Source organism: Pholis gunnellus (assembly GCF_910591455.1).
Source record: "Pholis gunnellus genome assembly, chromosome: 15".
Taxonomy (NCBI): domain Eukaryota; kingdom Metazoa; phylum Chordata; class Actinopteri; order Perciformes; family Pholidae; genus Pholis; species Pholis gunnellus.
This window is the reverse complement of record NC_136542.1, coordinates 17,702,255-17,723,249: the sequence shown is the minus strand read 5'-3', so window position 1 is coordinate 17,723,249 and position 20,995 is coordinate 17,702,255. Positions and strand designations below refer to the sequence as shown.

The 20,995-nt window shown below is 40.0% G+C and overlaps 1 protein-coding gene across 1 annotated transcript in view; it reads left to right on the top strand.

Moving 5' to 3' along the window:
* The window catches only part of LOC306707331 (uncharacterized protein), a 141,448-nt gene that overhangs the window by 17,915 nt on the left and 102,538 nt on the right, over positions 1-20,995 (top strand). The window contains exons 56-112 of the mRNA XM_079174724.1: positions 416-553; positions 1,313-1,527; positions 1,612-1,697; positions 1,850-1,977; positions 2,126-2,251; positions 2,453-2,643; positions 2,717-2,805; positions 3,019-3,149; positions 3,371-3,495; positions 3,630-3,756; positions 3,967-4,179; positions 4,362-4,532; positions 4,920-5,066; positions 5,729-5,778; positions 5,872-6,004; positions 6,169-6,251; positions 6,360-6,486; positions 6,812-7,002; positions 7,534-7,624; positions 7,743-7,863; positions 8,066-8,247; positions 8,466-8,621; positions 8,760-8,890; positions 8,993-9,126; positions 9,220-9,314; positions 10,020-10,210; positions 10,321-10,415; positions 10,526-10,551; positions 10,717-10,738; positions 10,832-10,859; positions 10,961-11,045; positions 11,173-11,319; positions 11,406-11,617; positions 11,719-11,822; positions 11,917-12,032; positions 12,743-12,880; positions 13,640-13,854; positions 13,939-14,024; positions 14,177-14,304; positions 14,453-14,578; positions 14,780-14,970; positions 15,044-15,132; positions 15,346-15,476; positions 15,698-15,822; positions 15,973-16,099; positions 16,310-16,522; positions 16,705-16,875; positions 17,263-17,409; positions 18,072-18,121; positions 18,215-18,347; positions 18,512-18,594; positions 18,703-18,829; positions 19,155-19,345; positions 19,877-19,967; positions 20,086-20,206; positions 20,409-20,590; positions 20,809-20,964. Of these exons, the coding sequence (XP_079030850.1) occupies positions 416-553; positions 1,313-1,527; positions 1,612-1,697; positions 1,850-1,977; positions 2,126-2,251; positions 2,453-2,643; positions 2,717-2,805; positions 3,019-3,149; positions 3,371-3,495; positions 3,630-3,756; positions 3,967-4,179; positions 4,362-4,532; positions 4,920-5,066; positions 5,729-5,778; positions 5,872-6,004; positions 6,169-6,251; positions 6,360-6,486; positions 6,812-7,002; positions 7,534-7,624; positions 7,743-7,863; positions 8,066-8,247; positions 8,466-8,621; positions 8,760-8,890; positions 8,993-9,126; positions 9,220-9,314; positions 10,020-10,210; positions 10,321-10,415; positions 10,526-10,551; positions 10,717-10,738; positions 10,832-10,859; positions 10,961-11,045; positions 11,173-11,319; positions 11,406-11,617; positions 11,719-11,822; positions 11,917-12,032; positions 12,743-12,880; positions 13,640-13,854; positions 13,939-14,024; positions 14,177-14,304; positions 14,453-14,578; positions 14,780-14,970; positions 15,044-15,132; positions 15,346-15,476; positions 15,698-15,822; positions 15,973-16,099; positions 16,310-16,522; positions 16,705-16,875; positions 17,263-17,409; positions 18,072-18,121; positions 18,215-18,347; positions 18,512-18,594; positions 18,703-18,829; positions 19,155-19,345; positions 19,877-19,967; positions 20,086-20,206; positions 20,409-20,590; positions 20,809-20,964 (7,428 nt within the window). The remainder of the gene's footprint in view (positions 1-415; positions 554-1,312; positions 1,528-1,611; positions 1,698-1,849; positions 1,978-2,125; positions 2,252-2,452; positions 2,644-2,716; positions 2,806-3,018; positions 3,150-3,370; positions 3,496-3,629; positions 3,757-3,966; positions 4,180-4,361; positions 4,533-4,919; positions 5,067-5,728; positions 5,779-5,871; positions 6,005-6,168; positions 6,252-6,359; positions 6,487-6,811; positions 7,003-7,533; positions 7,625-7,742; positions 7,864-8,065; positions 8,248-8,465; positions 8,622-8,759; positions 8,891-8,992; positions 9,127-9,219; positions 9,315-10,019; positions 10,211-10,320; positions 10,416-10,525; positions 10,552-10,716; positions 10,739-10,831; positions 10,860-10,960; positions 11,046-11,172; positions 11,320-11,405; positions 11,618-11,718; positions 11,823-11,916; positions 12,033-12,742; positions 12,881-13,639; positions 13,855-13,938; positions 14,025-14,176; positions 14,305-14,452; positions 14,579-14,779; positions 14,971-15,043; positions 15,133-15,345; positions 15,477-15,697; positions 15,823-15,972; positions 16,100-16,309; positions 16,523-16,704; positions 16,876-17,262; positions 17,410-18,071; positions 18,122-18,214; positions 18,348-18,511; positions 18,595-18,702; positions 18,830-19,154; positions 19,346-19,876; positions 19,968-20,085; positions 20,207-20,408; positions 20,591-20,808; positions 20,965-20,995) is intronic.

Here is a 20,995-nt window from a genome sequence, read left to right as displayed (position 1 = left end):
GTACGTAGATCAGGTGGGTGGACAGGAATTCTGCTGCAGTCAGAGTGGTTCATGTGTGTAATAATAATAAATAGAAAAATAATAATAAAATAACCAAAGCTGAATTCATTATATATTAAACACTAAATAATTCTACAGGTCAGCTGCAACCAGTACCAATATTACGATTTACTCAGGTCAGCAAAATAACCGAAAGCGTGAAACACATTTATTAATTTGGCAGGTAAACAAGCCATTATTTGTGCTTTGCCATTAGATATCACTTGCTTTTATACCTTTAAGACAAATTATATTTTACACTATTAAAAAGGTCTAAATTGGCAGACTGGGTGGTCCATTGTTTAACCTAAGCATACAACTGCATGCCCTTCCACTGTAAGTGTTAACTTTCTGAAATGCTGCTTGTCACTTTTAGGAAGATCTTCTGACTCTGGCCCAGCGCGCAGCGACTCCCTCACAGCTGAAGACAAAGCAAGATGTGATACAAATCATGACAGGAATCGATCCTGTTGACTTTGGTGCTTTCTTTGACATAGTCTCACCAGCCATTGAGGTAAACATCTGTACAGCTGACACTTTCTTTTTTGCATTATATACACACATCAAAGTTGAACTGAAACACACTTCTTCTTTTTTGCAACATTAAACACTGAAATGTCTTCATAGCTAAAATAATGTTGTGTAATACGACAGCTCTGCAATAAATCCTCACTTCAATAAGGTTATGATAAACTGTTTTAGAGAGATGTTGAATCCACTTAATGATAATTTTGGAGGCTGAAGTTTGTGGTGCTGATAAGTTGTAGCCCATAAAGTCCTGTCAGGGGCTATTTATTTAACTTTTTAGCGCAATTATCTTGCAGGGAAAAGTTATTATCTCGTGCACACAAGACACAAAATATACAGCCATGTTTACAATGTTTGCTGAGGTAGTAAATAAAGTGAGAAGTAGGGTCATTTTCTCACTGACTTCTATACAATCTGACTTATTTTTGCAACCAGAGGAGTCGCCCCTGCTGGCCATTTAAAAGAATGCAAGTTGAGGTACTTTTGCATTGGCTTAACTTTTCCAACCTAGAGGTCGCTGCCTGCTTCCCAGAGGCTTAACAATAAAGGGGCATTACTGGATACCTGCAAAAAGGAGTTCTGTACAGTATCTCCAGTTGGATTTCAAAAGCAACAAGAGAAAACATATATTTGACTTTTTATAGAGTTAGATAACTTATAAATGGTAACATGATTCCTACCATTTTTACTATCATGTCAACAATTTATTTCACCCTCTTATGAATGCTATGTTAAATTCCCCCAGATCCACCCAGCCAACTACACAGTGGAGGTGAAATCTGCCTTTCTCCAGGCAGTGTTTGACAGAGGGAATCTGTCCTCTCCAGCTATCAATGACACCGAGTTCTTGCTGTGGCTGAGGGTTCGACTGAGACCTCTCCTGGTTAACCTCTCTCCCAGCTTAGTGACACCATTATTCGACATTGTGAACAAGAGGAGTTGCAACAGCAGCCAAGAGATGTAAGAATTTATTTCGTTGGGGTTATGATCTATGATTGTGATGATGTGCGTAATTGCTTTAGACTGATTTTAATCTGAATTTAGGAGTACATTGCTGGACACACAACACTTGACACTCAGCAACAACACCCAACAGGAGATCTACAAAGCAACCATCCTCTCCCTCCAAGGTTTGCGTCAGACATCATGACATCAAAAGAAAATTTCTTTCAGAATATTTGTTTTCTGGCAATATGTTCCCAAAGTTAAAAATGTAATTATTATTTGAATTAAGATTATTCTGTATTCCGGTACGTAGTAATTTAATTTGTGTTTAAAACAGATTCAACGCCCCTCAAGTGTTACAGTGGTGGAAGCTTCTACATCTATCTGAGAAGCACCTTCCTCAGCTTTGGTTTTCCAGATGTGTCCACGTTCACATCACTTCTGCCACAGACACGCGAGTCAGAGGTAATAATATTACAAAACAACACTTGTATTTAAATTCCCACACAGATGGCTAAATTAGAGTCACCACCTGGTGATAGCTTTAATGCAAATTCCCACAGATGTTGTGCTATTCCAGCAGTAATATCCACATTTCTTTTTATTCTTTTAGGTCCTAAGTACCATCAGCACCTCCGAGCTGCGTCAGTTCCTCAGCCAACCCAATGTGATTGGTAACAACTCTGACATCTGTGTCATCTTCAACAACTACAACAACACTCGTGCCTTCCTAGAAAATGTATGTCCAATATCTGAATGGTGCCATATAACATACATTATTACTGATGAAACATGCCACATGTTGCTGTTAGCAGCATTCATATGATGGTTGATTCACCATAGACAGTATTTTTATGTAATACTTAATTTGATCATCTGTAAATGACAGAATTTACACCAGTCTTTCATTAAACATGTAAATACATATGTGTGCCATTAGGAGGATGTTCCAGATGATGTGAAGATGGTGACCCTTCCCTGTGTCTGGCCTTTGGCGCTGAGCAGCAACAGCAGATCCGAAGTGGATTCCTGGTTCGACCTGCGGTTGAGAAACTATCTTAGATTCCTCAGCAAGAGCCTCATCAGTCCCAACAAAGTGCAGAATGCTTCATGTTTGGCCTTCCAGAAACTGTAAGTCTCATCTTTTCAGAGTGTCAGCAAGCTCATGGCCATCATTAAATTTGCGTTATCTTCCTTTCAATAGGGTCTCTGTAATGGGAAAGAACTTCACATACAACTCTGAGTTTGGACAGGCTGATGTATACACCACCATCAGCACCTACCTGAGAACCGGTAAGATGCAGTTTTGAGCAAATGTACAATGGATGTTGATCTAAAGGATCTGACTATCCATGCTGAGTCTAACTTTCTCTAGGTGCAGTGCACACAGCTACAATTATAAATGTTTCAACATCAAGAGTTTGCTTGAGGTTTTTTTAAATGATTTGTCATTTGGTGTAGGTGGAGAAGTGTCCATACCCAACTATATGTTTCCCTCTTTCGTAGGCTCTGAAACCAGATGCTACAATGCCAGTGATGCAGAACTCAATTCTACCGCCTGGTTTGTCAATTACATCGGGGACTTTGTGAAATTTGTCACTGTGGAAGATCTCACCACCTTCATCTCCACCAGTCAAGTATGTCCTGATATCCACTCTATACAACTTATTTCAAGTTAATGCTTTCACAAAATATAGAAGTTGTTTATTTCATCACACCAGCCATAGCTTTCACATTGGTAAGCTAGTTTTGTTTAAATCTATTTATTGTTTTATTTTCAATACCTTTTAGTTAAGGCTGAGAAAACCAAAGGCATTAATAAAAATGTATTCACGTATGTGTTGATATATTTTTAAAGGCTAAAGTTTTCTTGGTGGACCAAGCCAACCTGGAGCTGTTCAACAACACAGCAATCCCACAAAATGTAACAGACTACTACGTCTCAGAACTTTTTGCATTCCACCCAACCGTTAGCCCTCTGAAGTGAGTATCCACCAAATTGAGAAAATATGTAATTGTGTGATGTGTGCAGTATATATTATATATATATATATATTATTTAGTGGGAAAATATATGTATCCATGAATTAAAATGTCTATATTTACTTTTCATCTAGGGTTCCAGGCCTTTTCATATGCTCTTCTGAGGTCCCAAGTGCGGCATATTCTTCTTTGAATGAATCTGATACCATACTCATCTTGAAGGAGCTGAGGGAATTCTGCAATGGAACAGAGGATCCTGAGGTACCAGCTCTGATTATGTCTACATAGAAACACAGATTGAGTTTTTTTGAGAACTCTTTTTATGGCTAAAACCTCAAAACAAATCTTGGTCTACGTCTTTCTGATAATTGTGCATGATTCTCTTCACATCCTTCTTTGACATATCATTTCAACTAAAGTAAAATGTCCTCAGTTGATGTTTCTCGTAACCGGGTGTGTTTTATTCTAAAGGTGTCTGCTGCTCTGGCAGCCAACATCCAGACCTTCACAGCAGAGACGATTGTGACCCTGGGCAGTGCCACCTCAGGCCTGACCAGCAGCCAGATCACGTCAATTCCCCCGTCAGTGCTGATTTCCACTTTGTCCACCCTGAAGTCAGTCAGCACCTGGAACCAGGAGCAGTCCACCACAATCATCCAAGCCATGACTGCCTCAGGCTTCCTGGTAAAGGCTTTATTGTTCGCTTAACATGGCTGATAATCATGAGATGTCTTCAACGCTTTTAAGCGTGTTTAACAAGTAGTGTTCTGTGTTTGGTTCAGCGTGGTTTCATGAAATGGCCCTGACGTACACGCATATGCCACTTTGCTGACCATGACTTTGATGAATGCAAATGTATCCAACAGATCAACAGTGGAGCCTCCCTGGAATCCCTCGGCACACTCATTGCTGGAGTTCCTTCAGGCTCAATTAAACAAATCCCAGCGTCTGAGCTATTCAACATCTCCCAGAGCAGCACCTTTGTTTCCAACATGCTGACGGCCCCCACAGTCGTCCAACAGACCTTCGTCCAACAGGTACAAGTTAACTTTTGATTCTATCCCAGCATTGCAGCCGTTGCTGATCTAAGATTAGGATGAAAACTCATTTGATACTAGGATTCCTATTTTACGGTATTTTTATACAGAGCGCATACAAGTAAATCAGAGTGTAAAAACATACTTTCCCCCCCGCCAGCTAGCCCGGCAGATATTGCTCAGTGCTCACAGTGCTCTCATTTTTGTGGATTTTATGTGTACTTCTATTATAATGTGTTACACATGCCCGGTTGATATAAATGTGTGTAAATGCAGAAATAGCATTCAAGAACCCCAGAACGCAGTACATGTTTTATATGTATTCACTTTCAGGAGTTTTGAGATCATTTCTGATCGGGGTTTTAACTCTATTTAATTCCCTGGTAGATCATTTCTTTGAACACAAGTGCAGCCAGCGTGGTGCGGAATGTCCCTGATGCTATGGCAGCTGAGATTCCACCATCCCTGCTGGTACTGTCTGCAGAGACTGTGGAGACCAGTGTGATTAACAGAAAGCAGTGGACGGCAGATCAGGTCAGTATGTGGCTATAAACACAGAACAGAGTAAATTTGAGGCAAGTTTTTGCCGATATATTCAGACTGAAGCTACAGATATTACATTATAGGGAATTTACATTTAGCACACAGTGTGACTTCTCACTGAAAGTAAAAATCCTTTTGAATTTTGAGGTGATTACCATCTGAAAGATACTGATCAACATCCCGCAAACTTCCACTTACAACAATATTCTGCCAGTGAGGAAAAAGTATGTACGTCGTGCATGCAACATATACTGTAACTGCAGTGTCCCCGGTCGATTCCAGCTGCAAGACTGTTGTTACATTTCATACCCTTCTCTCTCTCTCCCCATTTCCAGTCTGCCTCTACACTTTCACCTGTCCATTAAGGGTGAAAAATGCCCAAAAAATAATCTTAAAAAAGTCTAATCCAGGGTCAATTTAAAACACACAGCCCACAGGGACTGTCCTCAAGGTCCTATGTTGTTTTCCCCAAAGTCTGTGCTGTTTACAATTTTCAGATTAAAGCTATAGGTAGATGAAAAACACTTACATATTCCTCACACAATACATCCAACACTGTCAATCACACCACAATGTATGATAGTATGTATCACAGTTATAGAGTGTTGCTGTGAAGAGTTAGATACTTAGGTTTTTATCTGTCTGTCTTTTAGGCCGCCATGTTTTTTGGAACACTGGATGGAACAAACTTTGACATCGAAGAGTAAGTGAATAAGCTCCACAACATTTATTTTCCCAATGGAAGATTTTTCACGATCTATTAACCTGTTTTGTGGATTTTCCATTATCCCCAAAGGCTTAATCCGTCTGTTCTGCAAGGATTCACATGCACATCAGTTTCCAGAATGAAAAAACCCAGAATCCAAAAGCTGGTCCGTGCCTGTAGGCCGAGGAGAAGGAGGCCCAAGGTGCAGCTGAAAGAAACACAGGTAAATTAAAATTAAATCTATAAGAAACTAAGATTAATTCAATTAAGCCCCTTAACTGAATTTTATAATTAAGATAATTTGGATATGTGAATAGAAAAAAAAGTACGATGTATTATGGAGTCTAAAGTATGTGGAATTCCGTGTCTTTGCATCCTTTTTTACAGCTTACATGCATGTACAACCTGGTCCAAGACAACCTCTCCCAGAACTTCACAGATTATCCCTCAGACATGCTTCTCTACCTAAAGTGAGTCTGTCTCCATGCATTTCTTTTGGAATGGTCTCGCGATGTGCCTGCGATATTAAATGGTATACATGTGCTCATCGATGTTCCTTCTATACCTGATTATTACAGCAGCAAAGATGTCACGAGGGCCAACTGCAGGTCATACTTTTCCGCAGTGGGTGCTGCAGACTTCTCTGTGGCCTCCAGTATTTTGAACAAGGCATCGCTGCTACTCAGTGAAGCCAGGACCTGCTTGGTGAGTGTCATTCAAATTAAGGTTTTCTTTGGTTTAGCTAAGGGTGACAGGGTAGGCTGCAGCTTGTTGTAACTGGAAGAACAGCTTGAATCACCATTGTATGGCAACGATTGGGATGTACCAAAAAAATGTATACATGCATCATTGAAAAAGTTTCAGATAAGTACTGTTAAAATGTATGAGGGAATAAAAAACATTCTTCGTATGGCAGGAAAGGGAATTGCCATTTCCCATATACTGTAAGTGTAATGTATATCACCAGTGAGACTGTCATGGTATACTGTGGCCCATTTTTAAATGAAATACTGTGTTTTTAACCGTCTAGGGAATAAGTGGTGTGAATCTGAGCAGAGACAATGTGGAGGTCCTAGGGAACATGGCCTGCACTCTGGACGGTTCTTACATCCAGAACGCTGATCCTCTAATTCTGGAAAAACTCCAAGTCTGCACCGACTTCTCTGACAGCCAGGTGGCTGCCATGGAGACAATGCTGCTGTCTGGGCAAACAAAATACGGGTACAATAATTTGATTAATAAACAGCTATTTAGACTGCAAATTAAAGGATATGGGTTGTGATATTCTATATTCTTCCTATTGTTATCAACGTCAGCAAATCCCATGAAATGACCGGCACCAGCATTATATTGATCTAAACAAAAAAATATTGTCTCTGTGACCAAAACCTGACAGCTCTGTGCCATCAAGCTCCATTGTCATCCAGGAAATGCTGAAAATATATTTTGTATACCCTTTGTTAGAAACTACAGTGCCTAGCTGTTGGCAATAAGAAGCCTAACCAGGCTGTTTATTTCAGGTTCCCGTTCAGATATCTACGAGTCCACAGTCAATTTTTACTGCACACAATATTTCTTTTATGAGTAATTGTCAAATGATAACAAAGACTAAAGTTAATTGTCATGTTTAATCTTCATATAAGTAGGAGTGTCTCTTACATCTTCTAACAACACCCAGCTCAACTCTTTTCACCAAGTGGGTATCAAGTTAGAAAGCCAAACTATATGAACATGCTCTCATTTGTTTTTCAGGAATGTCACCACCTGGAACAAGCAAACACTGCTAAAGCTTGGTGTCCTGCCTCTATATCTAACAGGAAACATTTGGGGCCAGATCAAAACTGTATGTGTTTCACCTTTACCTGTTTCTTGATGCTAATTAAATCAATAATGTGTTTAGTCTTGTGATTTTAAAGTACTTTCTAAGAGACACCTCATTAAAAAACAATTCATTTGTGCAGAGAACAAAGAGAAGGTTCCTTAGGACCTTTATGGTCCGACTGAGGAAAACAAAGACGAAGAAGACCAAGCTCAAGAGGCTGTTTCGACACACCAGAGATCGCAAGATAATACAAGGAGCAGGTAAAGATGAAAGAGGCAGAAAGCCACAGGTTTATTTTTTCTTACTTTGCAGATGTTGATACAGTTCAATATTTGACAAAACTGGTGAGCATTTGTATGTGTTTGTGTGAATTTTTATAGAATGACATAAAGCAAATTGATACACTCGTGTGTCTAACAGCACTTACTTTTTTCCCCCTCACATTGGTCAATCATCCTCAAGGCTGCACTGTGGGCAACATCACCCAGGTGACAGTCAGCGACAATGCCTTCCCCTTTGGTTACGACCAGACGCAGTTTGACCACTGCCTGGACATCTCTGTTCTGAAGGACAACCTCAACTCTATCTGCGAGAAAGTGGACGATGATGACTTGCAGAAAATAATTCTGATGAAACTCAACCAGGTAATTTCTTTGTATGAAATGGTTGCTTAGTATGAGGGATTTAAATTTTTCTTTCGGATATGTGTGATTGAGATATTCCTTCACCATTCAGCCTCGCTGGTAATGGAGTTTTTCGATAAATTTATTGATATGGAAATACGGTGGGATTTTTATTTACATGATTTCATTTTCATTTCCACTCACCACCATGTGTTACTCCCCATTCTCTATTCTTCCAGGCATTCCCATCGGGTGTTTCTGATGAGAAAGTTCAGGTGCTCGGTTCAGTGTCTCGTGTGGCGTCACTTTATGACATCTCCATGTGGAACATCACTAAAGTTGACACCCTGGCAGCACTCATGAAAGCTGATGATGGATCGTGGGAGGCAACAAAGGTACAATGTAGAGGGATTATCAAGACGTCAAAATGTCAGAATTTTTAATCGTAAAACTGTCTTATGTCAAATATTATGAAATATACTCATACTTGTATATGTTTGCTCACTTTCTGTGTTATCTTTAATGTTGTTTAGAGCAAAGCAATCATCACCAAGTATCTGAATACTTCTGAGAACTCCCTGGGAAGCATTGAGCTGAACAGTTTTGACTCCGTGTGCTCGTTAGACACCAGTACACTGAAGACCATCACCCCAGATAGTATCAGGTGGGTTGTAGCATGCAGCTTAAAAAGATGCCTTTACATGACCCCTGAGATTAATGATGCAGATTAAACACTGTATGTTACTGTCTCCTTGAACCTTGTCAGAAATGCCAAACCACTCCATGTGGCGTCATGTTCATCGGAGCAGAAGAGAGTCCTGTATGAGATCAGTAACACTTCCTTCAGCTCACAGAGTTCCAGCTCCAATACCTATTACAATTTGATACGTCCCTATCTAGGTAAGAATTCATGTTACCTGTCATTCCGGCTGTTTCTCTCTCTCTCTCGTGAAACTGCTCTCTAATCTCCTGTATTCCTCTCTACCATGATAGGTGGGGCACCTCTGTCAGACATAGTAGCACTATCAACCCTGAACATCAGCATGGACGTAGACACTTTCCAGAGTCTGGATCCTAATGTGACTGCTGTAAGGATACTAGAGTTGACAACAGAACGGGTTTTGGACATGCATCATCTATGTAGTAGTTTTATTGAGAATACGCGGCAATTGAGCCAAGACGATGCTTTAGCATAACTTAACTCTTAAAACTATATCGATTTGGGAGGGTCTGATGCTCAGTAGAACCCATTAAGGGATTGTATAATTTTGAATCAAAGACTTAAAGGAATAGTTTGACATTTAAAGAAATGTGTATATTTAGTTTCTTGCTGGAAATCAGATGAAAATAAAGAGGGTGGTATTGATCTTCTCATCTATCTATTCCATGAATGGTTGTGAAGAACATACACCCATCACTGGCAGATGCTCAATGCGAAATGGTCAATGACTCCTGTAATTTATAAATTTATAAATCTTAAATCTTGTCTTCTGTAGTTACCGTAGGTCTTCAAAATGACTTATAGGCTACTAGGTTATAGGTTATATAAGTATCCCAAAGTACAGTATGTGATCCTTTGCCATTTTTCATCCTTTCTATTTAACATAACATACTATATGTACTTGCGCAGTGCAAAAGAATTTGTAAAATATGTGATTCCTTTTATTGTGAGTACTTTTCCTTTGGGCCAGCTGTGGGTTAAAAGTTTCTAAATTTCAAATCAATATTTTCACGTTTGCTTATATGTTAAAACTTCAGACCAATCTTCACACTGTTTCATTTGTAATGTGCAGGGTTTGACTGTGACCGATGTGAAACGCCTCATGGCTAGCCATCTACAAGATCTGAAGTTGTTTGAGAACACTACCCAAGTTCAGATCTGGAGGAACATGCAAACGCAGTCAGACCTGAACATACTGGGTGTGGGCCTAACCACCACCAGAGCCATCCCCAGTAACATCAGCTGTGCATCCTACGCGGCTATGTAAGAGATGATATTTCTGCAGTCCAAAGCTGAACATTTAAAGTTTGCAGAATAATGTCAAACATTTTTTCTGCTGACAAGTCACACGGATTTCTGTTTTCTTCCTTCAGACTCACTGGTCTTGAGCAAAGTTTGGAATCCCTGCCCGAGCACATTTCACATGGTGTGAGAGCAAGCATAATGTCCCTCAACGAGACATTCTCACGTAAGTGGCCAAATGCTCTGCTGATAAACCTTTTTAGATTTGCCCATTGCCACGAGTGTGATGATAGCTGTACTCATGCCCTGCCTTCATTTCAATATTTTGTTAAACAGGTTGCTCAGTTCCAGATTCCTTCATGGTGAGTTCATTTCTATGGGAGTACTGATGGGTTTTACAATATTTGATCAAAATGTACAAGGACACAATTTTGGCACACAAACTTTGATAATGATGCCGTTCGATGTATTTTAACTTTAAGTAGCTTTTGCTACCAGACTAACAATTATGCTTTGCTTGTCTCCAGTGCAAGGTGACCCCAGTTGATGGTAAGTCTCTATGTTACCAGATATTTCAACTTTGATGACGAGATCGCATTCTGAAAGTACAATATCTGATACACGACTATTGTCTTTTCACAGAAGACGTCATCTGTTATGGAGTTAATAGGTGGGTTACTGTTTTGTCTGATGCTGGGTTTGTGTAGGTAAAGTTCTCTTACACAATCTAACTAAGGTGACAATGGTTTACTTTTTTATTCTTCTCTTCAGATCACAACTCGAACAAACCCTGCCTGTTGGCAATTCCTCTGAAGCCCTGTGCAATGTTTCCATCACTGAGCATGCCTGTTCCTCGGTAAGACTGTTATATGTAAGCTGTAAATCCCAGACCAAGATGTGGCTTTTGCTACATTACCCTCCTGATAGTAATCTCCATGAGCTCTGAACATGTTTGTTTTATTTATTTTCTCATTTTTTCCAAGGCTACACATCTCACAGCCAGCAACTTGGCCACACTGATGAACTGCTCACTGGAAAGCCAAAGGACATACCCCGTAGAGATCTGGAAGCTTCTCTTCCAAAAAGCTTCTGCGGCACTAGACCAGGCTCTTGAGACATACGCCAGCATGGTACATCCAATCCCAAAATGTCACACAATTGGTGTTTCCCCGTGGGAATTTGTTGTCAAACCGAAATTGTTTTTTTTCAATTCCAGGCCCCCAACAACAGCAACCCGTCCTTGTCACATGCGCTTGAGGCTCTTGGGGAGGTGACAATAGCCAACTTCAGCCAGGCACAACTGCAGAGTGGTGCCTTTGTCAGGGGCTGGTTCCAGACAAAGATTCGTCCGTTTCTGGCCTCTCCATCCCCCAACTTCCTATTCTGCCTAAGCTCCAAGAACTTCAGCTGCCATACCTACCAGACTGTGTAAGCACATATCTGATATATTGCTCCACTGTGAAGAAGATTGCAGAGGAACACGCTGTTTTGTAATTGTTAAGGTATTAAAAGCCTTCTTTCAAATTTAGCATCCGGGCATTCAGCAGCCAAAGGGCATCCATGGACACAGAAAGACAGCAAGCAGTCTTCACTCATTTCATCAAGCCCTTCCTTTCAAGAAATGACTTATCAGGTACAGGCAGGCGCTCAGGCTCAAATTGGTACGGTCTCGAAAATCACGTAGTGGTTATACCTTGACAATGACTTTGTTTCTGTCTTCTTTGCAGATCCTGGCTGTGTCTCACTTATCAGAGATAATAAATCGTGGCTACAGGTAAATCTTGGCAGCTTCTCTGGATTTGCAACCCTGCAGGACCTGCAAGCCCTCAATGCCAACTACAGTGTAAGTAGCGACCATCGGCCAGAGACCAAGTAACGTCTGTAACCCTAACCCTAACCCTAACTGACGAAGAGCGTATTCTTTAATAGTTCAAATTTACTCACCATTTTTCTGAAATATATGATGAACAAAATCCCCAAAGAACAAAACTCCAAATTGTTGTGGGCTAAATCCTCAAACAGCAGAAGCCAACAATATTTCCATATTATATTTTTCTACAGAGCAACCAAAACGCCTTATTGATAAGTTGCAACCTGTTAGATATCAATCACGTGTGTGAGTATGTGTGTGTATTTATGTACGTAGATCAGGTGGGTGGACAGGAATTCTGCTGCAGTCAGAGTGGTTCATGTGTGTAATAATAATAAATAGAAAAATAATAATAAAATAACCAAAGCTGAATTCATTATATATTAAACACTAAATAATTCTACAGGTCAGCTGCAACCAGTACCAATATTACGATTTACTCAGGTCAGCAAAATAACCGAAAGCGTGAAACACATTTATTAATTTGGCAGGTAAACAAGCCATTATTTGTGCTTTGCCATTAGATATCACTTGCTTTTATACCTTTAAGACAAATTATATTTTACACTATTAAAAAGGTCTAAATTGGCAGACTGGGTGGTCCATTGTTTAACCTAAGCATACAACTGCATGCCCTTCCACTGTAAGTGTTAACTTTCTGAAATGCTGCTTGTCACTTTTAGGAAGATCTTCTGACTCTGGCCCAGCGCGCAGCGACTCCCTCACAGCTGAAGACAAAGCAAGATGTGATACAAATCATGACAGAAATCGATCCTGTTGACTTTGGTGCTTTCTTTGACATAGTCTCACCAGCCATTGAGGTAAACATCTGTACAGCTGACACTTTCTTTTTTGCATTATATACACACATCAAAGTTGAACTGAAACACACTTCTTCTTTTTTGCAACATTAAACACTGAAATGTCTTCATAGCTAAAATAATGTCGTGTAATACGACAGCTCTGCAATAAATCCTCACTTCAATAAGGTTATGATAAACTGTTTTAGAGAGATGTTGAATCCACTTAATGATAATTTTGGAGGCTGAAGTTTGTGGTGCTGATAAGTTGTAGCCCATAAAGTCCTGTCAGGGGCTATTTATTTAACTTTTTAGCGCAATTATCTTGCAGGGAAAAGTTATTATCTCGTGCACACAAGACACAAAATATACAGCCATGTTTACAATGTTTGCTGAGGTAGTAAATAAAGTGAGAAGTAGGGTCATTTTCTCACTGACTTCTATACAATCTGACTTATTTTTGCAACCAGAGGAGTCGCCCCTGCTGGCCATTTAAAAGAATGCAAGTTGAGGTACTTTTGCATTGGCTTAACTTTTCCAACCTAGAGGTCGCTGCCTGCTTCCCAGAGGCTTAACAATAAAGGGGCATTACTGGATACCTGCAAAAAGGAGTTCTGTACAGTATCTCCAGTTGGATTTCAAAAGCAACAAGAGAAAACATATATTTGACTTTTTATAGAGTTAGATAACTTATGAATGGTAACATGATTCCTACCATTTTTACTATCATGTCAACAATTTATTTCACCCTCTTATGAATGCTATGTTAAATTCCCCCAGATCCACCCAGCCAACTACACAGTGGAGGTGAAATCTGCCTTTCTCCAGGCAGTGTTTGACAGAGGGAATCTGTCCTCTCCAGCTATCAATGACACCGAGTTCTTGTTGTGGCTGAGGGTTCGACTGAGACCTCTCCTGGTTAACCTCTCTCCCAGCTTAGTGACACCATTATTCAACATTGTGAACAAGAGGAGTTGCAACAGCAGCCAAGAGATGTAAGAATTTATTTCGTTGGGGTTATGATCTATGATTGTGATGATGTGCATAATTGCTTTAGACTGATTTTAATCTGAATTTAGGATTACATTGCTGGACACACAACACTTGACACTCAGCAACAACACCCAACAGGAGATCTACAAAGCAACCATCCTCTCCCTCCAAGGTTTGCGTCAGACATCATGACATCAAAAGAAAATTTCTTTCAGAATATTTGTTTTCTGGCAATATGTTCCCAAAGTTAAAAATGTAATTATTATTTGAATTAAGATTATTCTGTATTCTGGTACGTAGTAATTCAATTTGTGTTTAAAACAGATTCAACGCCCCTCAAGTGTTACAGTGGTGGAAGCTTCTACATCTATCTGAGAAGCACCTTCCTCAGCTTTGGTTTTCCAGATGTGTCCACGTTCACATCACTTCTGCCACAGACACGCGAGTCAGAGGTAATAATATTACAAAACAACACTTGTATTTAAATTCCCACACAGATGGCTAAATTAGAGTCACCACCTGGTGATAGCTTTAATGCAAATTCCCACAGATGTTGTGCTATTCCAGCAGTAATATCCACATTTCTTTTTATTCTTTTAGGTCCTAAGTACCATCAGCACCTCCGAGCTGCGTCAGTTCCTCAGCCAACCCAATGTGATTGGTAACAACTCTGACATCTGTGTCATCTTCAACAACTACAACAACACTCGTGCCTTCCTAGAAAATGTATGTCCAATATCTGAATGGTGCCATATAACATACATTATTACTGATGAAACATGCCACATGTTGCTGTTAGCAGCATTCATATGATGATTGATTCACCATAGACAGTATTTTTATGTAATACTTAATTTGATCATCTGTAAATGACAGAATTTACACCAGTCTTTCATTAAACATGTAAATACATATGTGTGCCATTAGGAGGATGTTCCAGATGATGTGAAGATGGTGACCCTTCCCTGTGTCTGGCCTTTGGCGCTGAGCAGCAACAGCAGATCCGAAGTGGATTCCTGGTTCGACCTGCGGTTGAGAAACTATCTTAGATTCCTCAGCAAGAGCCTCATCAGTCCCAACAAAGTGCAGAATGCTTCATGTTTGGCCTTCCAGAAACTGTAAGTCTCATCTTTTCAGAGTGTCAGCAAGCTCATGGCCATCATTAAATTTGCGTTATCTTCCTTTCAATAGGGTCTCTGTAATGGGAAAGAACTTCACATACAACTCTGAGTTTGGACAGGCTGATGTATACACCACCATCAGCACCTACCTGAGAACCGGTAAGATGCAGTTTTGAGCAAATGTACAATGGATGTTGATCTAAAGGATCTGACTATCCATGCTGAGTCTAACTTTCTCTAGGTGCAGTGCACACAGCTACAATTATAAATGTTTCAACATCAAGAGTTTGCTTGAGGTTTTTTTAAATGATTTGTCATTTGCTGTAGGTGGAGAAGTGTCCATACCCAACTATATTTTTCCCTCTTTCGTAGGCTCTGAAACCAGATGCTACAATGCCAGTGATGCAGAACTCAATTCTACCGCCTGGTTTGTCAATTACATCGGGGACTTTGTGAAATTTGTCACTGTGGAAGATCTCACCACCTTCATCTCCACCAGTCAAGTATGTCCTGATATCCACTCTATACAACTTATTTCAAGTTAATGCTTTCACAAAATATAGAAGTTGTTTATTTAATCACACCAGCCATAGCTTTCACATTGGTAAGCTAGTTTTGTTTAAATCTATTTATTGTTTTATTTTCAATACCTTTTAGTTAAGGCTGAGAAAACCAAAGGCATTAATAAAAATGTATTCACGTATGTGTTGATATATTTTTAAAGGCTAAAGTTTTCTTGGTGGACCAAGCCAACCTGGAGCTGTTCAACAACACAGCAATCCCACAAAATGTAACAGACTACTACGTCTCAGAACTTTTTGCATTCCACCCAACCGTTAGCCCTCTGAAGTGAGTATCCACCAAATTGAGAAAATATGTAATTGTGTGATGTGTGCAGTATATATTATATATATATATATATATATATATATATATATTATTTAGTGGGTAAATATATGTATCCATGAATTAAAACGTCTATATTTACTTTTCATCTAGGGTTCCAGGCCTTTTCATATGCTCTTCTGAGGTCCCAAGTGCGGCATATTCTTCTTTGAATGAATCTGATACCATACTCATCTTGAAGGAGCTGAGGGAATTCTGCAATGGAACAGAGGATCCTGAGGTACCAGCTCTGATTATGTCTACATAGAAACACAGATTGAGTTTTTTTGAGAACTCTTTTTATGGCTAAAACCTCAAAACAACTCTTGGTCTACGTCTTTCTGATAATTGTGCATGATTCTCTTCACATCTTTCTTTGACATATCATTTCAACTAAAGTAAAATGTCCTCAGTTGATGTTTCTCGTAACTGGGTGTGTTTTATTCTAAAGGTGTCTGCTGCTCTGGCAGCCAACATCCAGACCTTCACAGCAGAGACGATTGTGACCCTGGGCAGTGCCACCTCAGGCCTGACCAGCAGCCAGATCACGTCAATTCCCCCGTCAGTGCTGATTTCCACTTTGTCCACCCTGAAGTCAGTCAGCACCTGGAACCAGGAGCAGTCCACCACAATCATCCAAGCCATGACTGCCTCAGGCTTCCTGGTAAAGGCTTTATTGTTCGCTTAACATGGCTGATAATCATGAGATGTCTTCAACGCTTTTAAGCGTGTTTAACAAGTAGTGTTCTGTGTTTGGTTCAGCGTGGTTTCATGAAATGGCCCTGACGTACACGCATATGCCACTTTGCTGACCATGACTTTGATAAATGCAAATGTATCCAACAGATCAACAGTGGAGCCTCCCTGGAATCCCTCGGCACACTCATTGCTGGAGTTCCTTCAGGCTCAATTAAACAAATCCCAGCGTCTGAGCTATTCAACATCTCCCAGAGCAGCACCTTTGTTTCCAACATGCTGACGGCCCCCACAGTCGTCCAACAGACCTTCGTCCAAAAGGTACAAGTTAACTTTTGATTCTATCCCAGCATTGCAGCCGTTGCTGATCTAAGATTAGGATGAAAACTCATTTGATACTAGGATTCCTATTTTACGGTATTTTTATACAGAGCGCATACAAGTAAATCAGAGTGTAAAAACATACTTTCCCCCCCGCCAGCTAGCCCGGCAGATATTGCTCAGTGCTCACAGTGCTCTCATTTTTGTGGATTTTATGTGTACTTCTATTATAATGTGTTACACATGCCCGGTTGATATAAATGTGTGTAAATGCAGAAATAGCATTCAAGAACCCCAGAACGCAGTACATGTTTTATATGTATTCACTTTCAGGAGTTTTGAGATCATTTCTGATCGGGGTTTTAACTCTATTTAATTCCCTGGTAGATCATTTCTTTGAACACAAGTGCAGCCAGCGTGGTGCGGAATGTCCCTGATGCTATGGCAGCTGAGATTCCACCATCCCTGCTGGTACTGTCTGCAGAGACTGTGGAGACCAGTGTGATTAACAGAAAGCAGTGGACGGCAGATCAGGTCAGTATGTGGCTATAAACACAGAACAGAATAAATTTGAGGCAAGTTTTTGCCGATATATTCAGACTGAAGCTACAGATATTACATTATAGGGAATTTACATTTAGCACACAGTGTGACTTCTCACTGAAAGTAAAAATCCTTTTGAATTTTGAGGTGATTACCATCTGAAAGATACTGATCAACATCCCGCAAACTTCCACTTACAATAATATTCTGCCAGTGAGGAAAAAGTATGTACGTCGTGCATGCAACATATACTGTAACTGCAGTGTCCCCGGTCGATTCCAGCTGCAAGACTGTTGTTACATTTCATACCCTTCTCTCTCTCTCCCCATTTCCAGTCTGCCTCTACACTTTCACCTGTCCATTAAGGGTGAAAAATGCCCAAAAAATAATCTTAAAAAAGTCTAATCCAGGGTCAATTTAAAACACACAGCCCACAGGGACTGTCCTCAAGGTCCTATGTTGTTTTCCCCAAAGTCTGTGCTGTTTACAATTTTCAGATTAAAGCTATAGGTAGATGAAAAACACTTACATATTCCTCACACAATACATCCAACACTGTCAATCACACCACAATGTATGATAGTATGTATCACAGTTATAGAGTGTTGCTGTGAAGAGTTAGATACTTAGGTTTTTATCTGTCTGTCTTTTAGGCCGCCATGTTTTTTGGAACACTGGATGGAACAAACTTTGACATCGAAGAGTAAGTGAATAAGCTCCACAACATTTATTTTCCCAATGGAAGATTTTTCACGATCTATTAACCTGTTTTGTGGATTTTCCATTATCCCCAAAGGCTTAATCCGTCTGTTCTGCAAGGATTCACGTGCACATCAGTTTCCAGAATGAAAAAACCCAGAATCCAAAAGCTGGTCCGTGCCTGTAGGCCGAGGAGAAGGAGGCCCAAGGTGCAGCTGAAAGAAACACAGGTAAATTAAAATTAAATCTATAAGAAACTAAGATTAATTCAATTAAGCCCCTTAACTGAATTTTATAATTAAGATAATTTGGATATGTGAATAGAAAAAAAAGTACGATGTAGTATGGAGTCTAAAGTATGTGGAATTCCGTGTCTTTGCATCCTTTTTTACAGCTTACATGCATGTACAACCTGGTCCAAGACAACCTCTCCCAGAACTTCACAGATTATCCCTCAGACATGCTTCTCTACCTAAAGTGAGTCTGTCTCCATGCATTTCTTTTGGAATGGTCTCGCGATGTGCCTGCGATATTAAATGGTATACATGTGCTCATCGATGTTCCTTCTATACCTGATTATTACAGCAGCAAAGATGTCACGAGGGCCAACTGCAGGTCATACTTTTCCGCAGTGGGTGCTGCAGACTTCTCTGTGGCCTCCAGTATTTTGAACAAGGCATCGCTGCTACTCAGTGAAGCCAGGACCTGCTTGGTGAGTGTCATTCAAATTAAGGTTTGCTTTGGTTTAGCTAAGGGTGACAGGGTAGGCTGCAGCTTGTTGTAACTGGAAGAACAGCTTGAATCACCATTGTATGGCAACGATTGGGATGTACCAAAAAAATGTATACATGCATCATTGAAAAAGTTTCAGATAAGTACTGTTAAAATGTATGAGGGAATAAAAAACATTCTTCGTATGGCAGGAAAGGGAATTGCCATTTCCCATATACTGTAAGTGTAATGTATATCACCAGTGAGACTGTCATGGTATACTGTGGCCCATTTTTAAATGAAATACTGTGTTTTTAACCGTCTAGGGAATAAGTGGTGTGAATCTGAGCAGAGACAATGTGGAGGTCCTAGGGAACATGGCCTGCACTCTGGACGGTTCTTACATCCAGAACGCTGATCCTCTAATTCTGGAAAAACTCCAAGTCTGCACCGACTTCTCTGACAGCCAGGTGGCTGCCATGGAGACAATGCTGCTGTCTGGGCAAACAAAATACGGGTACAATAATTTGATTAATAAACAGCTATTTAGACTGCAAATTAAAGGATATGGGTTGTGATATTCTATATTCTTCCTATTGTTATCAACGTCAGCAAATCCCATGAAATGACCGGCACCAGCATTATATTGATCTAAACAAAAAAATATTGTCTCTGTGACCAAAACCTGACAGCTCTGTGCCATCAAGCTCCATTGTCATCCAGGAAATGCTGAAAATATATTTTGTATACCCTTTGTTAGAAACTACAGTGCCTAGCTGTTGGCAATAAGAAGCCTAACCAGGCTGTTTATTTCAGGTTCCCGTTCAGATATCTACGAGTCCACAGTCAATTTTTACTGCACACAATATTTCTTTTATGAGTAATTGTCAAATGATAACAAAGACTAAAGTTAATTGTCATGTTTAATCTTCATATAAGTAGGAGTGTCTCTTACATCTTCTAACAACACCCAGCTCAACTCTTTTCACCAAGTGGGTATCAAGTTAGAAAGCCAAACTATATGAACATGCTCTCATTTGTTTTTCAGGAATGTCACCACCTGGAACAAGCAAACACTGCTAAAGCTTGGTGTCCTGCCTCTATATCTAACAGGAAACATTTGGGGCCAGATCAAAACTGTATGTGTTTCACCTTTACCTGTTTCTTGATGCTAATTAAATCAATAATGTGTTTAGTCTTGTGATTTTAAAGTACTTTCTAAGAGACACCTCATTAAAAAACAATTCATTTGTGCAGAGAACAAAGAGAAGGTTCCTTAGGACCTTTATGGTCCGACTGAGGAAAACAAAGACGAAGAAGACCAAGCTCAAGAGGCTGTTTCGACACACCAGAGATCGCAAGATAATACAAGGAGCAGGTAAAGATGAAAGAGGCAGAAAGCCACAGGTTTATTTTTTCTTACTTTGCAGATGTTGATACAGTTCAATATTTGACAAAACTGGTGAGCATTTGTATGTGTTTGTGTGAATTTTTATAGAATGACATAAAGCAAATTGATACACTCGTGTGTCTAACAGCACTTACTTTTTTCCCCCTCACATTGGTCAATCATCCTCAAGGCTGCACTGTGGGCAACATCACCCAGGTGACAGTCAGCGACAATGCCTTCCCCTTTGGTTACGACCAGACGCAGTTTGACCACTGCCTGGACATCTCTGTTCTGAAGGACAACCTCAACTCTATCTGCGAGAAAGTGGACGATGATGACTTGCAGAAAATAATTCTGATGAAACTCAACCAGGTAATTTCTTTGTATGAAATGGTTGCTTAGTATGAGGGATTTAAATTTTTCTTTCGGATATGTGTGATTGAGATATTCCTTCACCATTCAGCCTCGCTGGTAATGGAGTTTTTCGATAAATTTATTGATATGGAAATACGGTGGGATTTTTATTTACATGATTTCATTTTCATTTCCACTCACCACCATGTGTTACTCCCCATTCTCTATTCTTCCAGGCATTCCCATCGGGTGTTTCTGATGAGAAAGTTCAGGTGCTCGGTTCAGTGTCTCGTGTGGCGTCACTTTATGACATCTCCATGTGGAACATCACTAAAGTTGACACCCTGGCAGCACTCATGAAAGCTGATGATGGATCGTGGGAGGCAACAAAGGTACAATGTAGAGGGATTATCAAGACGTCAA